This window comes from Microtus oregoni, unplaced genomic scaffold (genome assembly GCF_018167655.1).
Source record: "Microtus oregoni isolate MIOR12 unplaced genomic scaffold, Mior012 000002F_ref0000024, whole genome shotgun sequence".
Classification (NCBI taxonomy): Eukaryota; Metazoa; Chordata; class Mammalia; order Rodentia; family Cricetidae; genus Microtus; species Microtus oregoni.
This window is the reverse complement of record NW_024543061.1, coordinates 11,801,575-11,820,457: the sequence shown is the minus strand read 5'-3', so window position 1 is coordinate 11,820,457 and position 18,883 is coordinate 11,801,575. Positions and strand designations below refer to the sequence as shown.

At 40.0% G+C, this 18,883-nt stretch overlaps 1 gene segment (V, D, J or C); it reads right to left on the bottom strand.

The window, feature by feature from the left end:
- Positions 1–16,747: 16,747 nt before the first annotated feature.
- On the bottom strand, positions 16,748–17,364 carry LOC121433662. The segment is given in 2 exon segments: positions 16,748–17,076; positions 17,310–17,364. Coding segments are annotated over 2 exon segments (378 nt in total).
- Between the last annotated feature and the right edge of the window lie 1,519 nt (positions 17,365–18,883).

Here is an 18,883-nt window from a genome sequence, read left to right as displayed (position 1 = left end):
CTGAGCATGGCGAACTGTTAGGGCTGATGAGACGCAAAGGACAATGGCACGGGGGTTTGATCCTGCGTAATGTGATGGCTTTGTGGGAGCCCAGCCAGTTTGGATGTTCACCTTCCTAGATATGGACGGAGGTGGGAGGTCCTGGGTCTTGCCACAGGGCAGAGAACACTGACATTTCTCTGTTTTCTTTAAGTGGGCACTTAGTGCTATGAACTTTCCTCTCAGAACTGCTATCATAGTGTCCCATTAGTTTCAGTAGGTTGTTTCTTTATTTTCATTGAATTCAAGGATGACTTTGATTTCTTTCCTTATTTCTTCATTGATCCAGGTGTGGTTCAGTAGTTGACTGTTCAGTTTCCATGAGTTTGTAGGCTTTCTGGGGGTAGCATTGTTGTTGAATTCTAACTTTAATCCATGGTGATCTGATAAGACACAGGTGGTTACTAATATTTTTTTGTAACTGTGTATGTTAGCTTTGTTACCGAGTATGTGGTCAATTTTCGAGACGGTTCCATGAGCTGCAGAGAAGAAGGTATATTCTTTCCTCTTTGGGCAGAATGTTCTATAGATGTCTGTTAAGTCCATTTGCTTCATTACCGCCATTAATTCTCTTATTTCTCTGTTAGGTTTCTGTCTGATTGACCTTTCCATTGGTGAGAGAGGAGTGTTGATGTCTCCTACTATTAGTGTGTGCTGTTTGATGGCTGCCTTGAGTTTTAGTAATGTTTCTTTTACGTACGTGGGTGCTTTTATATTAGGGGCATAGATATGCAGGATTGAGACTTCTTCCTGATGAATTGTTCCTGTTATGAGTATAAAATGTCCCTTTCCATCTCTTCTGATTGATTTAAGTTTGAAGTCAACTTTGTTAGAAATTAGTATGGCCACACCTGCTTGTTTCTTAGGTCCATTTGCTTGATAAGCCTTTTCCCAGCCCTTTACTCTGAGTAGGTGCCTGTCTTTGTGGTTGAGGTGTGTTTCTTGTAGACAGCAGAATGTTGGATCCTGTTTTCTTATCCAATCTCTTAGCCTGTGCCTTTTTATAGGTGAGTTGAGCCCATTGATATTAAGTGATATTAATGACCAGTGGTTGTTAACTCCGGTCACTTTTTTAGTAGTAGGGTTTGTGTGTTTTCCTTCTTTGATTTGTGTTGGTGAAGGGTCTCTAGATGTCTGAGTTATTGTTGTCATTGTTGGACTCCTTGGTTAGTGATTTTCCTTCTATTATTTTCTGTAAGGCTGGATTTGTGGCTACATATTGTTTAAATTTGTTTTTATCCTGGAAAATTTTGTTTTCTCCATTTATAGTGAACGAAAGTTTGGCTGGATATAGTAGTCTGGGCTTGCATTCATGATCTCTTAGTTTTTGCAGTACATCTATCCAGGACCTTCTGGCTTTCATGGTTTCCATAGAGAAGTCAGGTGTAAGTCTGATAGGTTTACCTTTATAAGTAACTTGGCCTTTTTCCTTTGCGGCTCTTAATATTCTTTCTTTATTCTGTATATTTTGTGTTTTGATTATTATATCGCGAGGGGATTTTTTTTTTTGATCCAGCCTATTTGGTGTTCTGTATGCTTCTTGAACCTTCATAGGTACATCTTTCTTCAGGTTGTGAAAGTTTTCTTCTATAATTTTATTAAGTATATTTTCTGGACCGTTGAGCTGCACTTCTTCTCCTTCTTCTACTCCAATTATTCTTAGGTTCGGTCTTTTTATTGTGTCCCATATTTCCTGAATGTTTTGTGTTGAGAGTTTGTTGGACTTGCTGTTTTCTTTGATCAGAGCGTTTATTTTCTCTATGTTATCCTCAGAATCTGAGATTCTTTATTCTATCTCTTGTATTCTGCTGGTTATGCTTGATTCTGTAGTCTCTATTTGTTTACCTAGATTTTCCATGTCCAGCCGGCCCTCTGTTTGTGTTTTCTTCTTTGCCTCCATTTCAGTTTTCAAGTCATGAACTGTTTCCATTATCTGCTTGATTGTTTTTCCTTGTTTTCCTAGGGTGTCATTCACTGATTTACTCAATTCCTCGAACTTTCTGTTATACTTCTCATCCATTTCTATAACGGCGTTTTTTATATGCTGTTTGAGGGTGTCAATCACTTTCATGAAGTCAGTTTTTTCTACTTCTTCTTGATTAAGGTGTTCATGTCCTCCTGTTGTGAGGTCACTGGCTTCTGGTGGTTTTGTGTTGTTTTTCAGATTGTTGGGATAATTCCTGCATTGGCGTCCGCCCATCTCTTCCTCCCAATACTCCCCTATGGATCTTCTTTTACAGGATCAGGTCTTCTTGCCCCCTGATGTACCTTCCCAGTGATGTCACTCCCCAGAGATGTTTCTCCACAATGATGTTCCACTCGATGCCCAGATCGAAACTCTGTGCTGCTTGGTTAGCTCGCGAACAAAGGGCCCACCCTGCTTGCTGCAGTCAGGGTATGGGAACAAAGGAGCTACTGCCCACCCCTTTGTCCTCCTCCTGGTTCGGGTTCGGTCCCAGCGCCCGAGCAGGCTGATCAGGGAGGCGCTATGCCGCCAAAGAAGGGAGGGAGGGAGGGAGACAGGGGCACCTAATTAATTCTTGACATATTCCTTATTTTTTTTTTTAAATCTGTGTTTCAGTGTGTGTGATGCTGTCTATGTATGTTTTTGCCTGCTCTTGTCTGTGGACAACCTCCTTGCCTTGGCATATGGATGAAGATAAGTAGTTGCCTTCTGTCTTATCTGAGATAGAGTCTCTTGTTCACCACTGCTCCATAAAGAGCCTGGCCCTGGACCATCTGGATACTCTGCAGTCTCCATCTCTCATTTTGCCACAGCATCACTCTGAGTGCACTCATGTGGTGCAGCTGCATCCGACTTTATGTGGGTCGCTGGGATGTGAATCAGGTCCTCACGTGTATGTGGCAAGCATGTTACCCATAGAGCCATTCTGGTCCGTTCATTAAAATAGAAGCACTGAAAAGAAATTCTTCATACTGAATGTAAATAAAAATTCAGGAAATATAGGAATTATAATATGAAATTTAAGTGATATTGGTGGTTACTTTTTTCTCTTTACTCTTTGCTCTTTGAGGGTCCAACACCCGGCTCCCAAATACATACATGGGGACTTATTCTTACTTATAAGTACTTGGCCTTAGCATGGTTTGTTTCTAGGCACCTTTTCCTTTTCCATTTTTTTTTGATTGCAGCAGTGTTTTTAATTTTTCCAAGTTGTCACATTAGTGCTACATGTCTTGAAAGTTAGGAGAGACTTCACTTCCTGTGGCTTGTCTATTGTGGAACCTCTTGAACAGTCTATTCAGCTAAACCTAAAGGCCCATATTTGATTATATCAGGTGGCACATGAGCAGGTTGTTTTGGCAGGTGTCTTGTAGTTAGGGTTGCTGCTTTAATGAGGCAAGATTGATCTGATATGAAGGATTCTCATGTTTATTTGATTTACTTCTACAGGCAAACTATATTAATATAAAGACAAAACTGTCTGGGCAGTTCTGGATGATTTTGTATCTGGTAGTTATCATTTGATTATATTATTGTTCCTCAGCTTTGCTATTTCTCCTCAAACTTGAAATCAGGAACAAGGAATTAACAATCACCAATTTCACAAGGCATTGCCATGCAAAACAGAATGATCTGCTATTTATTTGCTTTAAGAAACGCAAGTGTGGGGGCTGGAGAGATGGCTCAGTGGTTAAGAGCATTGCCTGCTCTTGCAAAGGTCATGAGTTCAATTCCCAGCAACCACATGGTGGCTCAAAACCATCTGTAATGAGATTTAGTGCCCTCTTCTGGCCTGCGGACACACACACACAGAATATTGTATACATAATAAATAAATAAATATTTAAAAAAAAAAGAAACGCAAGTGTGCCAAGTGTGGCACTTGGTGACCATGCCTTTGCCATTTAAGCTTGAAGCACTTTCCCTGGTTTGTCTGGTAACAGGTCACTTGGAACAGAAGTTTCTTTTTAGGAGACAGAGACAGAGACCCACATTGCAGCACTGGACATAAACTTCAAGTTCCAAATCAGGAGCAGAAGGAGAGAGAGCACGAGCAAGGAACTCAGGACCGTGAGGGGTGCACCCACACACTTAGACAATGGGGATGTTCTACTGGGAACTCACCAAGGCCAGCTGGCCTGGGTCTGGAAAAGCCTGGGATAAAACCGGACTCTCTGAACATGGACAATGAGGACTACTGAGAACTCAAGAACAATGGCAATGGGTTTCTGATTCTACTGCACGCACTGGCTTTGTGGGAGCCTAGGCAGTTTGGATGCTCACCTTACTAGACCTGGATGGAGGTGGGGGTTCCTTGGACTTCCCACAGGACAGGGAACCCTGATTGCTTTTCGGACTGAGGAGGGTGGGGGACTTAATCGGGGAAGGGGGAGGGAAATGGGAGGCGTTGGCGGGGAAGAGACAGAAATCTTTAATAAATAAATAAAAAAATAGGAAATAAGGAAGAGCCAAAAAAAAAACCACAAAAGTGAAAGACAATAAACCTATATAGATAAACAGAAAAAAAAAGAAGTTTCTTTTTAGTCTGGGTAAATTCCCCTCATGTGCTTCTCTTTCAGGCTGTAGTGGATTCTGTCCTTAGACAGGTTTTCTTAGTTTAAATTATCCCATCTACCTTTTGCCTCCAGGCATTTATCTTTCTCTATTATCTCTCTCTTTCTCTCATCTATCTATCTATCTATCTATCTATCTATCTATCTATCTATCTATATCTAATCTTCTCTACTTCCTACTTTGTGGTTTGCTGTGTATCTGGTTGGCTGACCACTGGTTTCTTCCCTCCTTCTTTTCTCTGTCCTCTCTCTTCTCTTTCTCTCTGATTATTCTCTTGCTGGCAACCCTGCCTATCTGTCTCCTACCTACTATTGAGTGTTCTGATCTTTATTAGACCAATCAGACATTTTACAAAGGCACAGTAACACAGTTTCACAGAATAATACAAATGCCATGTAAAATGATATAATACATCTTTGCATCATTAAACAAATGTTTCACAGCATAAACAAATGTACACATTTTCAACTATTTTTCTACTACATATTTCTCATTTATGTTCATAAACATTCCTATATTATACAGTGTATAATATCCATGAAGGGCCATATATTTTTAAATAGCCCACTAGTCACATAGTTTATATTCTGTTTTTTGATTTCTTTTATTTATTTATTTATTAAAAATTTCCATCTCCTCCCCGCCTCCCTTTTTCTCCCCCCCCACTCCCCACACCCCACTCCCCTTCTCTGCATTCCAAAGAGCAGTCAGGGTTCACTGCCTTGTGGGCAGACCAAGGTCCTCCCCCTCCATCCAGGTCTAGGAAGGTGAGCATCCAAACAGGCTAAGCTCCCACAAAGCCAGTACATTCAGTAGGGTCAAAACTCAGTCCTTGGCTTCACAGCAGCCCTCATTGTCTGCCATGTTCAGAGAGTCCGGTTTTATACCATACTTTTTCAGTCTAGTCCAGCTGGCCTTGGTGAGCTCCCAATAGATCAGCCCCACTGTCTCTGTGGGTGGGTGCATCCCTCGTGGTCCTGACTTCCTTGCTCATGTTCTCCCTCCTTCTGCTCCTCATTGGGACCTTGGGAACACAGTCCATTTCTCCAATATGGGTCTCTGTCTCTATCTCCATCCATCGCCAGATGAAGGTTCTATGGTGATATGTAAGATTTTCATCAGTGTGGCTATAGGATAGGGTCATTTCAGGCTCCCTTTCCTCAGCTGCCCAAGGATCTAGCTGGGGACATCTCCCTGGACACCTGGGAACCCCTCTAGAGTCAAGTCTCTTGCCAACCCTAAAATGGCTCCCTTAATTAAGATATATGCTTCCCTGTTCCCATATACACCCTTCCTTTATCCCAACCATCCCATTTACCCAAGCTCTCCCCATCCTCCCCTTCTCACTTATCTCTCCACATTTCCCCTTTCCCCCATCCAACCGAACCCCCAAGATCCCAATTTTTTCCTGGCAATCTTGTCTACTTAAAATATCCAGGAGGATAACTATATGTTTTTCCTTGGGTTCACCTTCTTATTTAGCTTCTCTAGGATCACAAATTATAGGCTCAATATCCTTTATTTATGGCTAGAAACCAATAATGAGTGAGTACATCCCATGTTCATCTTTTTGGGTCTGGCTTACCTCATTCAGGATAGTGTTTTCTATTTCCATCCATTTGCATGCAAAATTCAAGAAGTCATTGTTTTTTACCGCTGAGTAGTACTCTAATATGTATATATTCCACACTTTCTTCATCCATTCTTCCATTGAAGGGCATCTAGGTTGTTTCCAGGTTCTGGCTATTACAAATAATGCTGGTATGAACATAGTTGAACAAATGCTTTTGTAATATGATAGGGCATCTCTTGGGTATATTTCCAAGAGTGGTATTGCTGTTTCCTGGGGTTGGTTGATCCCGAATTTCCTGAGAAAGCACCACAGTGATTTCCAAAGTGGTTGCACAAGTTTGCATTCCCACCAGCAATGAATGAGTGTACCCCTTTCTCCACAACCTCTCCAACAAAGGCTATCTTTGGAGTTTTTGATTTTAGTCATTCTGACAGGTGTATCTCAGAGTTGTTTTGATTTGCATTTCCCTGATTGCTAAGGAGGTTGAGCATGACCTTAAGTGTCTTTTGGCCATTTGAACTTCTTCTGTTGAGAATTCCCTGTTCAGTTCAGTGCCCCATTTTTTAATTGGGTTAATTAGCATTTTAAAGTCTAGTTTCTTGAGTTCTCTATATATTTTGGAGATCAGATCTTTGTCTGTTGCGGGGTTGGTGAAGATCTTCTCCCAGTCAGTAGGTTGCCTTTTTGTCTTAGTGACAGTGTCCTTTGCTTTACAGAAGCTTCTCAGTTTTAGTAGGTCCCATTTATTCAATGTTGCTTTTAATGTCTGTGCTGCTGGGGTTATACCTAGGAAGTGATCTCCTGTGCCCATCTGTTGTAGGGTACTTCCCACTTTCTCTTCTATTAGGTTCAATGTGTTCTGACTGATAGTAAGGTCTTTAATCCATTTGGACTTGAGTTTTGTGCATGGTGATAGATATGGGTCTATTTTTATTCTTCTACAGGTTGACATCCAGTTGTGCCAGCACCATTTGTTGAAGATGCTTTTTCTTTCTTCCATTGTATACTTTTGGCTCCTTTATCAAAAATGAGGTGTTCATAGGTTTGTGGGTTAAATAACTTAGGGTGTTTCATGACAATGAGACACTCTGCTCCTGGCAGCACCAATCTACTTCAAGAAGAAGATGGGCATCGAAGAGGATCCTTATGGAGTTTGACAGCCATGTGGCCAAGAAACTGCTCTTGCCTGGACTATTGCATAAACTGGACACAGAGAACCCGCAGAGAGAGGACTACTGAACTTGCCTAAAGGTGAGATGGTCTTTCGGGGTTCCTGATTCATGAAAGAGTCTGCAAGACATTCTTCAGGATAAGCAGATAGTGACTGCCTTTGAAATTTCCTGCTTCATGGAAATGTCTGCTGGAAACTATGGGCCTTTAGGCCGATGACTGATGCCCCAATGGTACAGAGGAACTTTGGGTGACTGTACAGGCAGTGAGATGTCTCTGTCATTTCTAGAGTTTTAAAAGTTGCTTACTTTTTGTATGCTTAGGTAATATTGTATTCTTCTGGAGTCTTTGATGGAGTTGAAGAATAGATAAATAGTTATAGTTGTTTTCCATTGTTATGATAAAAGATAAAATAGATATAAATATTGTAGCTGTAATTCTTGCTTGATAACTGTTTTGTTATATGTAATTTTGCTATGTTAAAGTTAAAGCCTTCCTTTTTTTTTAAACAGAAAAAGGAGGAAATGATGGAGGAAGGTAATTGGTTAAGTAATAAAGAAACCGCTTGGCCTCATAGGTTAAAATGTAGGTGGGAGGAATAAACAGAAAAGAATGCTGGGAGGAAGAGGAAGTGAGCTCAGACTCAACAGCTCTGCTCTCTGGAGCAGAGATGCAATGCTCCCCTCTCCTGGACACGCGATGAGGCTCCGACGCAGGATGGACGTAGGCTAGAATCTCCCTGGTAAGCCACCTCGTGGGCTACAGCAGATTATTAGAAATGGGCTAGTCCAGGTGTGAGAGTTAGCCTAGAAGAGGCTAGATAGAAATAGGCCAAGCAGTGTTTAAATGAATACAGTTTGTGTGTTGTTATTTCTGGCATAAGCTAGCAGGCTGCCGGGGTGCTGGGGACGAAGCCCCACCGTCCCTATCACTACAGTCCCATTTATTCAATGTTGCCCTTAATGTCTGTGCTGCTGGGGTTGTATGTAGAAAGTGGTCTCCTGTGACCATATGTTGTAGAGTACCTCCCACTTTCTCTTCTATCAGGTTCAGTGTGTTCAGATTTATATTGAGGTCTTTAATCTATTTGGACCTGAGTTTTGTGCATGGTGATAGATATGGATCTATTTTCATTCTTCCACAGGTTGACATCCAGTTCTGCCAACACCATTTGTTGAAGATGCTCTCTTTCTTCCATTGTATACTTTTAGGTCCTTTATCGAAAATGAGGTGTTCATAGGTTTGTGGGTTAAAATTCGGGTCTTCTATTCGATTCCATTGATCAACTTCTCTGTTTTTATGCCAATACCAAGCTGTTTTCAATTCTGTAGCTCTGTAATAAAGTTTGAAGTCAGGGATGGCAATGCCTTTATTGTATAAGATTGTTTTGGCTATCCTGGGTTTTTTGTTTTTCCATGTAAAGTTGATTATTGCCCTCTCAATATCTGTGAAGAATTTTGATGGGACCTTGATGGCAATTGCATTGAATTTATAAATTGCCGTAGGTAGAATTGCCATTTTTACTATGTTGATCCTCCCAATCCAAGAGCAAGTAAACTCCTTCCATTTTCTGGTATCCTCTTCAATTTCTTTCTTCAGTGCCTTAAAGTTCCTGTCAAATAGATCTTTCACTTCCTTGGTTAGAGTTACCCCAATATATTTTATGCTGTTTGTGGCTATCGTGAAAGGTGAAGCTTCCCTGATTTCCCTCTCTGCTTCCATATCCTTTGTGTATAAGAGGGCGCCTGATTTTTTGGAGTTGATCTTGTATCCTGCCACATTGCTAAAGGTGTTTATCAGCTGTATAAGTTCTTTGGTGGAGTTTTGGGGGTCGCTTATGTACACTATCATATCATCTTCAAATAACGAAAGTTTGACTTCTTCTTTTCCAATTCGAATCCCCTTGATCCCCTTGTATTGTTTTATTGCTATTTCTGGAACTTCAAGCACCATATTGAATTGGTATGGTGAGAGTGGACAACCTTGTTGTGTTCCTGAGTTTAGTGGGATGGCTTTGAATTTCTCTCCATTTAATTTGATGTTAGCTGTCGGCTTGCTGTATATAGCTTTTATTATAGATAGGTATGACCCTTGTATCCCTAATCTCTCCAATACTTTTATCATAAAGGGATGTTGAATTTTGTCAAATGCTTTTTCAGCATCTAATGAAATGATCATATGGTTTTTTTCTTTCAGTTTATTTATATGATGGATTACATTGATAGATTTTCATATGTTTAACCAGCCCTACATCTCTGGGATGAAGCCTACTTGATCATAATGGATAATTTTTCTAATCTGTTCTTGGATTTGGTTTGCCAATATTTTGTTGAGGATTTTTGCGTTGATGTTCATGAGTGAGATTGGCCTATTATTCTCTTTCTTGGTTGAGTCTTTGTGTGGTTTTGGTATCAGAGTAACTGTAGCTTCATAAAAGGAATTTGGCAATGCCTGTTCTGTTTTTATATTGTGAAATACATTAAGGCATATAGGTATTAGGTCTTCTTGGAAGTTCTGGTAGAATTCCGCAGTGAAACCATCCGGTCCAGGGCTCTTTTTGGAAGGGAGGTTTTTGATTACCGCTTCTTATTCTTCGCGACTAATAGGTCTATTTAGATTGTTCACCTGGTCCTGGTTTAACCTGGTACATGGTATTTATCTAAAAAGTGTCCATTTCCTTTACATTTTCCAGTTTTGTGGCATACAGGCTTTTGTAGTAAGATATAATGATTCTCTGAATTTCCTCTGTGTCTGTGGTTATGTCCCCCGTTTCATTTCTGATCTTATTAATTTGCAAATTCTCTCTCTGCCGTTTGATTAGTTTGGATAGGGGTTTGTCCATCTTGTTGATTTTCTCCAGGAACCAGCTTTTGCCTGATATCTCTGCCTTCAAAGTGGAGGGTTGAAATCAACAAAATGGAAACAAAGAAAACAATACAAAGAATCAATGAAACAAAGAGCTGGTTCTTTGAGAAATTCAGTAAGATAGACAAAACCTTATCCAAACTAATCAATAAGCAGAAAGAGAACATCCAAATTAACAAAATCAGAAATGAAAAGGAGGACATAATAACAGACAATGTGGAAATTCAGAGAATCATTAGGACATATTACAAAAACCTGTACTCCACAAAGTTGGAAAATGTAAAAGAAATGGACAATTTCTTTAATAGATATCAAATACCAAAATTAAATCAAGACTGAGTGAGCAAGTTAAATAGACCTATAAAATGCAAGGAAATAGAAGCTGTCATCAAAAACCTCCTAACCAAAACAAAAATCTCACTCATTAACATGAATGCAAAAAATACTCAATAAAATACTGGTAAACCAAATCCAAGAACATATCTGAAAAATCATCCATGATCAAGTCAGCTTCACTCCAGAGATGCAGGGCTTGTTTACATACAAAAATCTATCAATGTAATCCATCATATAAATGAACTGAAAGAAAAAAAGCATATGATCACTTCATTAGATGCTGTTTGTGAAGTAATACTCTTTTTCCTAAACTTCCCATAGTTATGGTTGTACTTTGTCATTTGTCTTCTTCCCTGTTTCCAGGAAACACCCTTCTGTTTGTGGTCCCTTCAGAGATTTTATCACAACTCTAGGTGACTTTTCTGCACCAACTGAAACGATCATGAGATTTCTGTTCTGAAGCAGTTTGTATTTAGTTAAAGTTATTGTTTCTTTTTTCAACACAGAGTTTGTCTGTGTTGACCTGGCTGTCCTGGAATTCACTCTACAGTCTAGGCCAGCCTCAAAGTCACTGAGATTCTTATGCTTCTGCCTGCCTAAGTGCTGAGATTAAAGCCATATTCCACACTGCCTTGCTCTTGTATGTTTTAGAACCAATCTTTCATCCCTGGATAGAAACCAGCTTGATCATAGTGTACCTCTTAATGTGATTTAGATTTGACCCACAGGCTTTTGGAGGAGGGGGTTATGTTAATCAGAAAAATTGGTCTCTGTCATTTTTCCATTATATCTTTTTGTGGTCATCTAGGTAATGCTAGATTCATGATGGTGGTGTTTCTTCCTTTTCTAATGGTGTTTCTTCCTTTTTATGGTATGGAACAATTCCAGGGTCATTAGTGTCAGTCCTTCATTAAAGGTCTGGCATAATTTGGCATAGGAATCCTCCAGCTGTGCTTCTCTCTTGAAGTACAACTTATTATTACCACTTTAATAGAGTTTCTTGCTATGGTTCTGGTGAAATTGTTGATATCATTGTGATTTAATGTGGTTTTGTCTTATGTATCCAGACATATATCTGTTTCTTCAAGATTTTCCAGTTTGGGCCAATTTAAGATTTTAAAGTACTACCCAATGATTATCTGGATTTTATTTGAATGTGTTATAGGTCCCTCTCTCCTATCTCTATTTTATTAATATAAATCTGTTTGGCTTGGTGTTGATCATGTGTTTATTTGAAGGGCAAGGTTTTGAGTAATGTTATTTATTGTTATTATAATATTAATCTCATTAATTTCTACTCTGATATTTAATACCTCTTGCCATTGTGTTTTGCTGGACTTTTCCTTAGGCATTGAGGTTCCTCATTAAGTACTTATATGAGATCTCTCTGAATATGGTCATTATTTGAGGTCTTTCTGTATTTTTAAGGAAGCATTTATAGTCATAAACTTTCCTTGTTATCACATTGTTGCATCTCAAAATGCTGGGAAGCTGTGTTGTTATTTTAATTTGATTCTAGGAATTGTTCTCTCACTGATTTCTTCAATAAATCAAGTGGTAATTAAAGAGTATTTTGTGCATTCTCCAATTGCTTATGTGGTTCCTTCCTAATAAATGTCATCACTTGGGGCACAAAGGAAGATGCTATGTGCATGTTGGGAGACATTAACTTGTAAGTAAAAAAATTTTCTATGTCCCATGCCAGTGTCTGTCCAGATAGTTGAGGATTATATTGGAACTGTTGGAAATACATTTCAAGGGAGTTGGGTGGTTTGATTTGACAGATACTCAAAGGCAAAAAGATATTGATAATCAGGGTGTAAATGTAAACAGAAAACTACATTGCTTAAACCTAAGACTGTGAACCATTTGGTCCTCTCACAGATCTGTGTTAAGAAAGAATAGAGGTTGGGAGCTCTTAGGTAGGTATGGACTATGGCATAGTTATTGAAGAGGAGACCCTTTACTAACCTCTATTACTCATGAGTCTTTTGAACACCCAATATTGGTGTATTACAAGGAGTATTGCTTGATTTTGAGACACCGTGACTTTAAGTAAACTATTATGATTTCTAATTGCTTCTAAGACTACAATTTTAGAGGATATTGTCTTCTTTGATGAGAGAAAGAAATAGGGTTCTTGAAATGAATTTGGAATTGGATGATAATGGAGTCATTGGGAATTGGTAGAATGACTACCATTGTAAGCAAAGGAAGCTACCATTTTCCAATTGATTTGAAAGGGAGAACATTGGATGCTAGACTATCTTTTTAGAACGAATTCTCTGTATCTAGACCCCTCCCCACAAGTGGCCCAATGGGAACATTAGGTTCTTAGGCTGTCATCTTCAGTTCTCAAATCTCAAACACCATGACCATCCAGAATGTTGTCTTGGGCCAACACATAACCCTGATTCTGGGCATGGATAGTTGTATGGTTGGTCAATCTGCTGGCTCCCCCCTGTTTTCTCTATCAGGGCAAATTGTCCAGCATTGTTCTAATTAATTCACCCCTTATACTAATGAGTAAGTGGCTGGACTACTTTTCCAGCTTTCATACCCTCAGGGTCAGCTCTCACATACTTAAACCTTCAGGGTCTGGTCTACTATCTTGTTTAGGCAAGGTATAGGTGCCAGTCTCCTGAGTGTTCCAGCTTGTAAAGATTAGGGTCACCTCCATTGCCCACCTCACATTGCAGGGCCAAAGATAAGAGGGCATCTTTCCTTTGCTCTGTGCTTTTCAAGGACATCACAGGGCTTCCCCCCAAGGTCTTGACCTGTCATAGGCAATTTGGGGTAGATTAATATATGATGTTTGCCTGTATAATCCCTCTATGATAAAGTTTGAAAATGTTTGTTTTTTAAATTGTTCCATAAAAGGTGTATCAATGGTTTTCTTGGTAAAAGCCCTCCTTGTCTTTTGGGTCTGCTTCCCCTTGACAATAGAACTGCTGAGATGGACCATAGGTTGCAGGATGATCATCGGTATAATACTCAGCAGCATGGAATAACTTGTTTTCCTATACTTAACAATTGTCTGACCTGGGACAAACCCTATCTTTTCCTAGGTCATATCTGCTAGTAGAATGAGATTTTGGAAAGTTTTAGTATATTGCAAGGGTCAACTGAAAAAATCTCATAAAGTCATATTTAATCTGATTTATGTTTTGCAGGAAAAGTGGATTTGTGTTCTGGAGGACAGAAATTATTCTGACATTTACTTTCAGGGGGAGGTAAAGAGTCGGGTATTTTCCAGACTCATGACTGGATATGTCTATTTGGATCTTAGTATTATAGTTAGTATTTTTTTTTAAAAATTTATTTATTTATTATGTATACAACATTCCTTCCATGTATGTTTGTATGCCAGAAGAGGGCACCAGATCTCATTATAGATGGTTGTGAGCCACCATGTGGTTACTGGGAATTGAACTCAGGACCTCTGGAAGAGCAATCAGTGCTCTTAACCTCTGAGCCATCTCTCCAGCCCTATAGTTAGTATTTTTATTAGGAGGGTTTTTTTCTCTTTTTTTCCAGCTTATATCACAGCAAACCACAGGATAAAATAATTCTAAACTCTTCTGTCTTAGTAATTGAGGACCCTAAGAGTTCTAGTGTCTCAGTGTTCTAGAGAGTCCAAGTGAGTGAGAGCTCATTGCCCATCTTAAAAGAGAAGGGATCCATCAAGTCTTCTTCTTCCTCCAAGCTCATGTCTTGAAAGTCCATGATGACACCCTGCCTGAAACAAGGTGGAATTTGGGGACGGTCACCTGATGTCCTTTGTTTTCCATGTGGACTTGTGTCATATGCACACCACTCATATATTTTATACATCACACACAAAGGATGAAGAAAGGAAGAAGGAAAGAAAAGAAAAGGGCCGGAAGACTTTGACCACAAGTATAGAAGTTGTTAAAATGATGAGTATTAAAGGTCAATCAATATATCTTATACTAAAGCCTTAATTTTGGGATTGGACACAGATACAGAAACAATGGAACTGAAGTAGAAAAATAACTGTAGCACAGCCTTATGTTTCTAAGTAACTGTAGCAGGCTGCTTGTGAGTGCAAACAAACAGAAGCAATAGAAGAACAATAATACTAGGTAAGAATGTGAGACTGCATCTGAAAGATTTGCTGGAAATATTAACGACTCAGGCTATTTCTGGCTTAAATGATTGGCCACAAGCTTCCATTATCTTTACCATTGTCCTAGGGCAAAGGATTTAATAATCCTAAAAATCAATACCTAAAAATTGGTATATCAGAGGTTAATAAATGGCTTAGCAGTTAAAAGCACTTTTTGACCATGCAGTTTGGTTTCCAGCACCCTCATCAACTAACTGATAACCTCCTGAAACTCTAGCTCCCTGGGATCTGATGCCCTCTTCTGACTGCTATGGAAACTCATTCATGCTTAAACTCCTCCCCAATTTCAAATAAATCATTAAAGAAATTAATAGTAGATTTAATTGGCGGGATTGCTCAGCTGGTAACAGGAAAGGTGATTGCAGCAGGGACTGATGAACCTGAGTTTGAGTCCCAGAAGTAACTTTTGCACATTATTCTCTGGCCTCTCTCTCTCTCTCTCTCTCTCTCTCTCTCTCTCTCTCCCCCCCCCCCCCCGCCCTGTCCTCTCTCTCTCTCACACACACTAAATGACTTTGGTTAACTTTTTTTCCAGTTTATGTAATTTGTATTTATTATCTTTTACAAACACATAAAAAGGAAACAGTATATCTTTTTTTAAATTTATTTATTTATTTATTAAAGATTTCTGCCTCCTCCCCGCCACCGCCTCCCATTTTCCTCCCCCTCCCCCGATCAAGTCCCCCTCCCTCATCAGCTCGAAGAGCAATCAGGGTTCTCTGACCTGTGGGAAGTCCAAGGACCACCCACCTCCATCCAGGTCTAGTAAGGTGAGCATCCAAACTGCCTAGGCTCCCCCAAAGCCAGTACGTGCAGTAGGATCAAAAAACCATTGCCATTGTTCTTGAGTTCTCAGTAGTCCTCATTGTCCGCTATGTTCAGAAAGTCCTGTTGTATCCCATGCTTTTTCAGACCCAGGCCAGCTGGCCTTTGTGGGTTCCCGATAGAACATCCCCATTGTCTCAGTGTGTGGGTGCACCCCTCGCGGTCCTGAGTTCCTTGCTCGTGCTCTCTCTCCTTCTGCTCCTGATTTGGACCTTGGGATTTCAGTCCGGTGCTCCAATGCATTCACATACTCTTTTCCATAATGGTTATTCCAACTAGGATTGCGAATTATAGGCTCAATGATCTTTATTTATGGCTAGAAACCGAATGTGAGTGAGTACATTCCATGTTCCTCTTTTTGGGTCTGGCTTACCTCACTCAGGATAGTGTTTTCTATTTCCATCCATTTGTATGCAAAATTCAAGACATCCTTGTTTTTTACTGCTGGGTAGTACTCTAATATGTATATATTCCATACTTTCTTCATCCATTCTTCCATTGGAGGCATCTAGGTTGTTTCCAGGTTCTGGCTATTACAAGCAATGCTGCTATGAACATAGTAGAGCATATACTTTTGTTGTATGGTAGGGCTTCTCTTGGGTATATTCCCAAGAGTGATATTGCTGTTTCCTGGGGTAGGTTGATCCCGAATTTCCTGAGAAACCGAAACACTGCTTTCCAGAGTGGTTGTACAAGATTGCATTCCCACCAGCAATGGATGAGTGTACCCCTTTCTCTGCAACCTCTCCAGCAAAGGTTATCATTGGTGTTTTTTATTTTAGCCATTCTGACAGGTGTAAGATGGTATCTTAAAGTTGTCTTTATTTGCATTTCCCTGATTGCTAAGGAAGTTGAGCATGACCTTAAGTGTCTTTTGGGAAACAGTATATCTTAAGTGATAGGAAAGTCTACAAAGGAACACTGAGGGTAGGATGGAGTAGGCAGAGATGTGGTATAGGAGATAGGGGAAAAAGAGGGAAAATCATTCAAAGGCAAACATGTGCTAACAAAAATTTAAATGAATATTTGCTAACACATAACCAACCATGAAGGTCTGTATTTCGTTGGGAAATTATTGAATTATAAAGTATATAGCATGGGATAAACAATCAAATCAGTTTATAAAAGTTTGTTTCATTGGTTAAGATTTTTTTCCCCAACAAGTCTAAAGCTGTGTATTGAGATGTCAAGAGTAAGAGACAGCTGAGAGACTGAGCCTCACTGACCAGAAACAACAGGAGGTTTTTGTTCAACTCTGGAGCACTGTGGGAGGAAACTTACGACTCTGCTGACAGTAATAGGTTGCAGCATCATCAGCCTCCACAGGACTGATGGTGAGGGTGAAGTCTGTCCCAGACCCACTGCCACTGAACCTGGCAGGGACCCCAGATGCTAGGTTGGATGCATCATAGATAAGGAGTTTTGGGGGCTGTCCTGGTTTCTGTTGATACCAGTGCATAAGATGATAACTGCTTGTATATACACTTTCACTAGACTTGCAAGAGATGGTGGCCTTTTGTCCCAGAGACACAGGCAGCAAACCTGGAGACTGGGTCAGCACAATGTCCCCAGTGGAACCTGGAATCATAAACACACAGACCATGGTTATACATGTTTAGAAACGTTCCCAGCAAGGGAATTTTTCATTAAAAATTTTAAGAATACTTGTCCGCTTCACTTTGAGAAACCAGAAAGTAAAAAGAAATGGGGGAATACACAAATGCCTTTAATCTAACGATCAAGATAGCAGAGGCATGGAAAACCATGATGGCTACAGTGGGTGCACCCAGCACTGCTCTGCACCTTCTCACCTTGTACCAGGAACAGCAGCATCCATAGGAGGAGTGCCTTTGACTCCATCTCTGAGTGTTTGAAAAGAGAATGCTTCTTAGGCTCCTGGCAGCTGCTCTTAAAGGAGCCTCGGCTGCTGTCTAATGTCTCAATATGTAAATCAGCTGAAAGTGACACCTGCTCCTGTTTCACCCACTGGGAGTTGATGTTAGCACAAAATTTACTAGAGCATGGCAATTGTGTTTTAAAGGAGCCTTGCTCGTGCTCCGTCTCCTTCTGCTCCTGATTTGGACCTTGAGATTTCTGTCCGGTGCTCCCGTGTGGGTCTCTGTCTCTGTCTCCTTTCATCGCCTGATGAAGGTTAATATTCCTGAGGATGCCTATGTGTTTGTCTTTGGATTCACCTTATTTAGCTTCTCTAGGAACATGATAAAGCATGGGATAAATCCGGACTAGCTGAACATAGCGGACAATGAGGAATACTGAGAATTCAAGAACAATTGCAGTGGGTTTTTGATCCTACTGCACGTACTGGCTTTGTGGGAGCCTAGGCAGTTTGAATGCTCACCTTACGAGACCTGGATAGAGGTGGGCCGTCCGTGGGCTTCCCACAGGTCAGGGAACCCTGATTGCTCTTCGAGCAGATGAGGGAGGGGGACTTGATCGGGGGAGGGGGAGGGAAATGGGAAGCGGTTGTGGGGACAAGGCAGAAATCCTTAATAAATAAATAAATTTAATAAAAAAAATAAAGGAGCCATGCATTCTATTCCATTGAGTCTTTACCCTCTAATCTTTCTGAAGTATGATGCAGGGAAGTGTATTAAGTATGTGTTGTGTAAAGAATGTATGTCATTTCAGGAACAACTTGATCATTCAAAATTGTACACAGCCAATGAAAATATTATCTAAGAGGGAATGGAGAATAAAGACTCAAAGAAAAGTAACATAATTAATTCTTGACTTATTTTCTTAATTTTTAAAAATCTATGTTTCAGTTTGTGTGATGCCTTAGGTGGTAGATGTATTTTTGCCTGCTCTTCTTTGAGGACAACCTCCTTGCTTTGGCATATGAGTGAAGATAAGATACCAACCTTGCATATTGCTGTTGCCTTCTGTCTTATCTGAGACAGGGTCTCTTGTTCACTCCATAAAGCACCTGGCCCAGGCTCCTCTCGATACTCTGCTGTCTCCATCTCTCATCATGCTACAGCATCACTCTGAGTGCAGTCATCTGGTGCAGCTGCATCTTACTTTATGTGCGTTTTTGGGATGTGAATCAGGTCCTCACAGTTATGTGGTAAGCATCTAAGTCCATTAATTAAAATGGAAAGACTGAAAGGAAATTCTTTAGGCTGAACATAAATTATACTTTAGGAAATATAGGACTTTGTAAGTAAAGAAAAGATCTATGTAAACGATCTCAGATACATGTAAAAGATTCCTTTGTACAGTCCTTTAAAACATCCAAGATTATTAAAGAGAGGTATCTTACACATTATCATTGTGATATAAAATAATTATCGAAACGTGAATTCTTCCCCAGAAAAATCGTATGATAGACAGACAGAGGGACAAACAGTTTGATAGATATAGA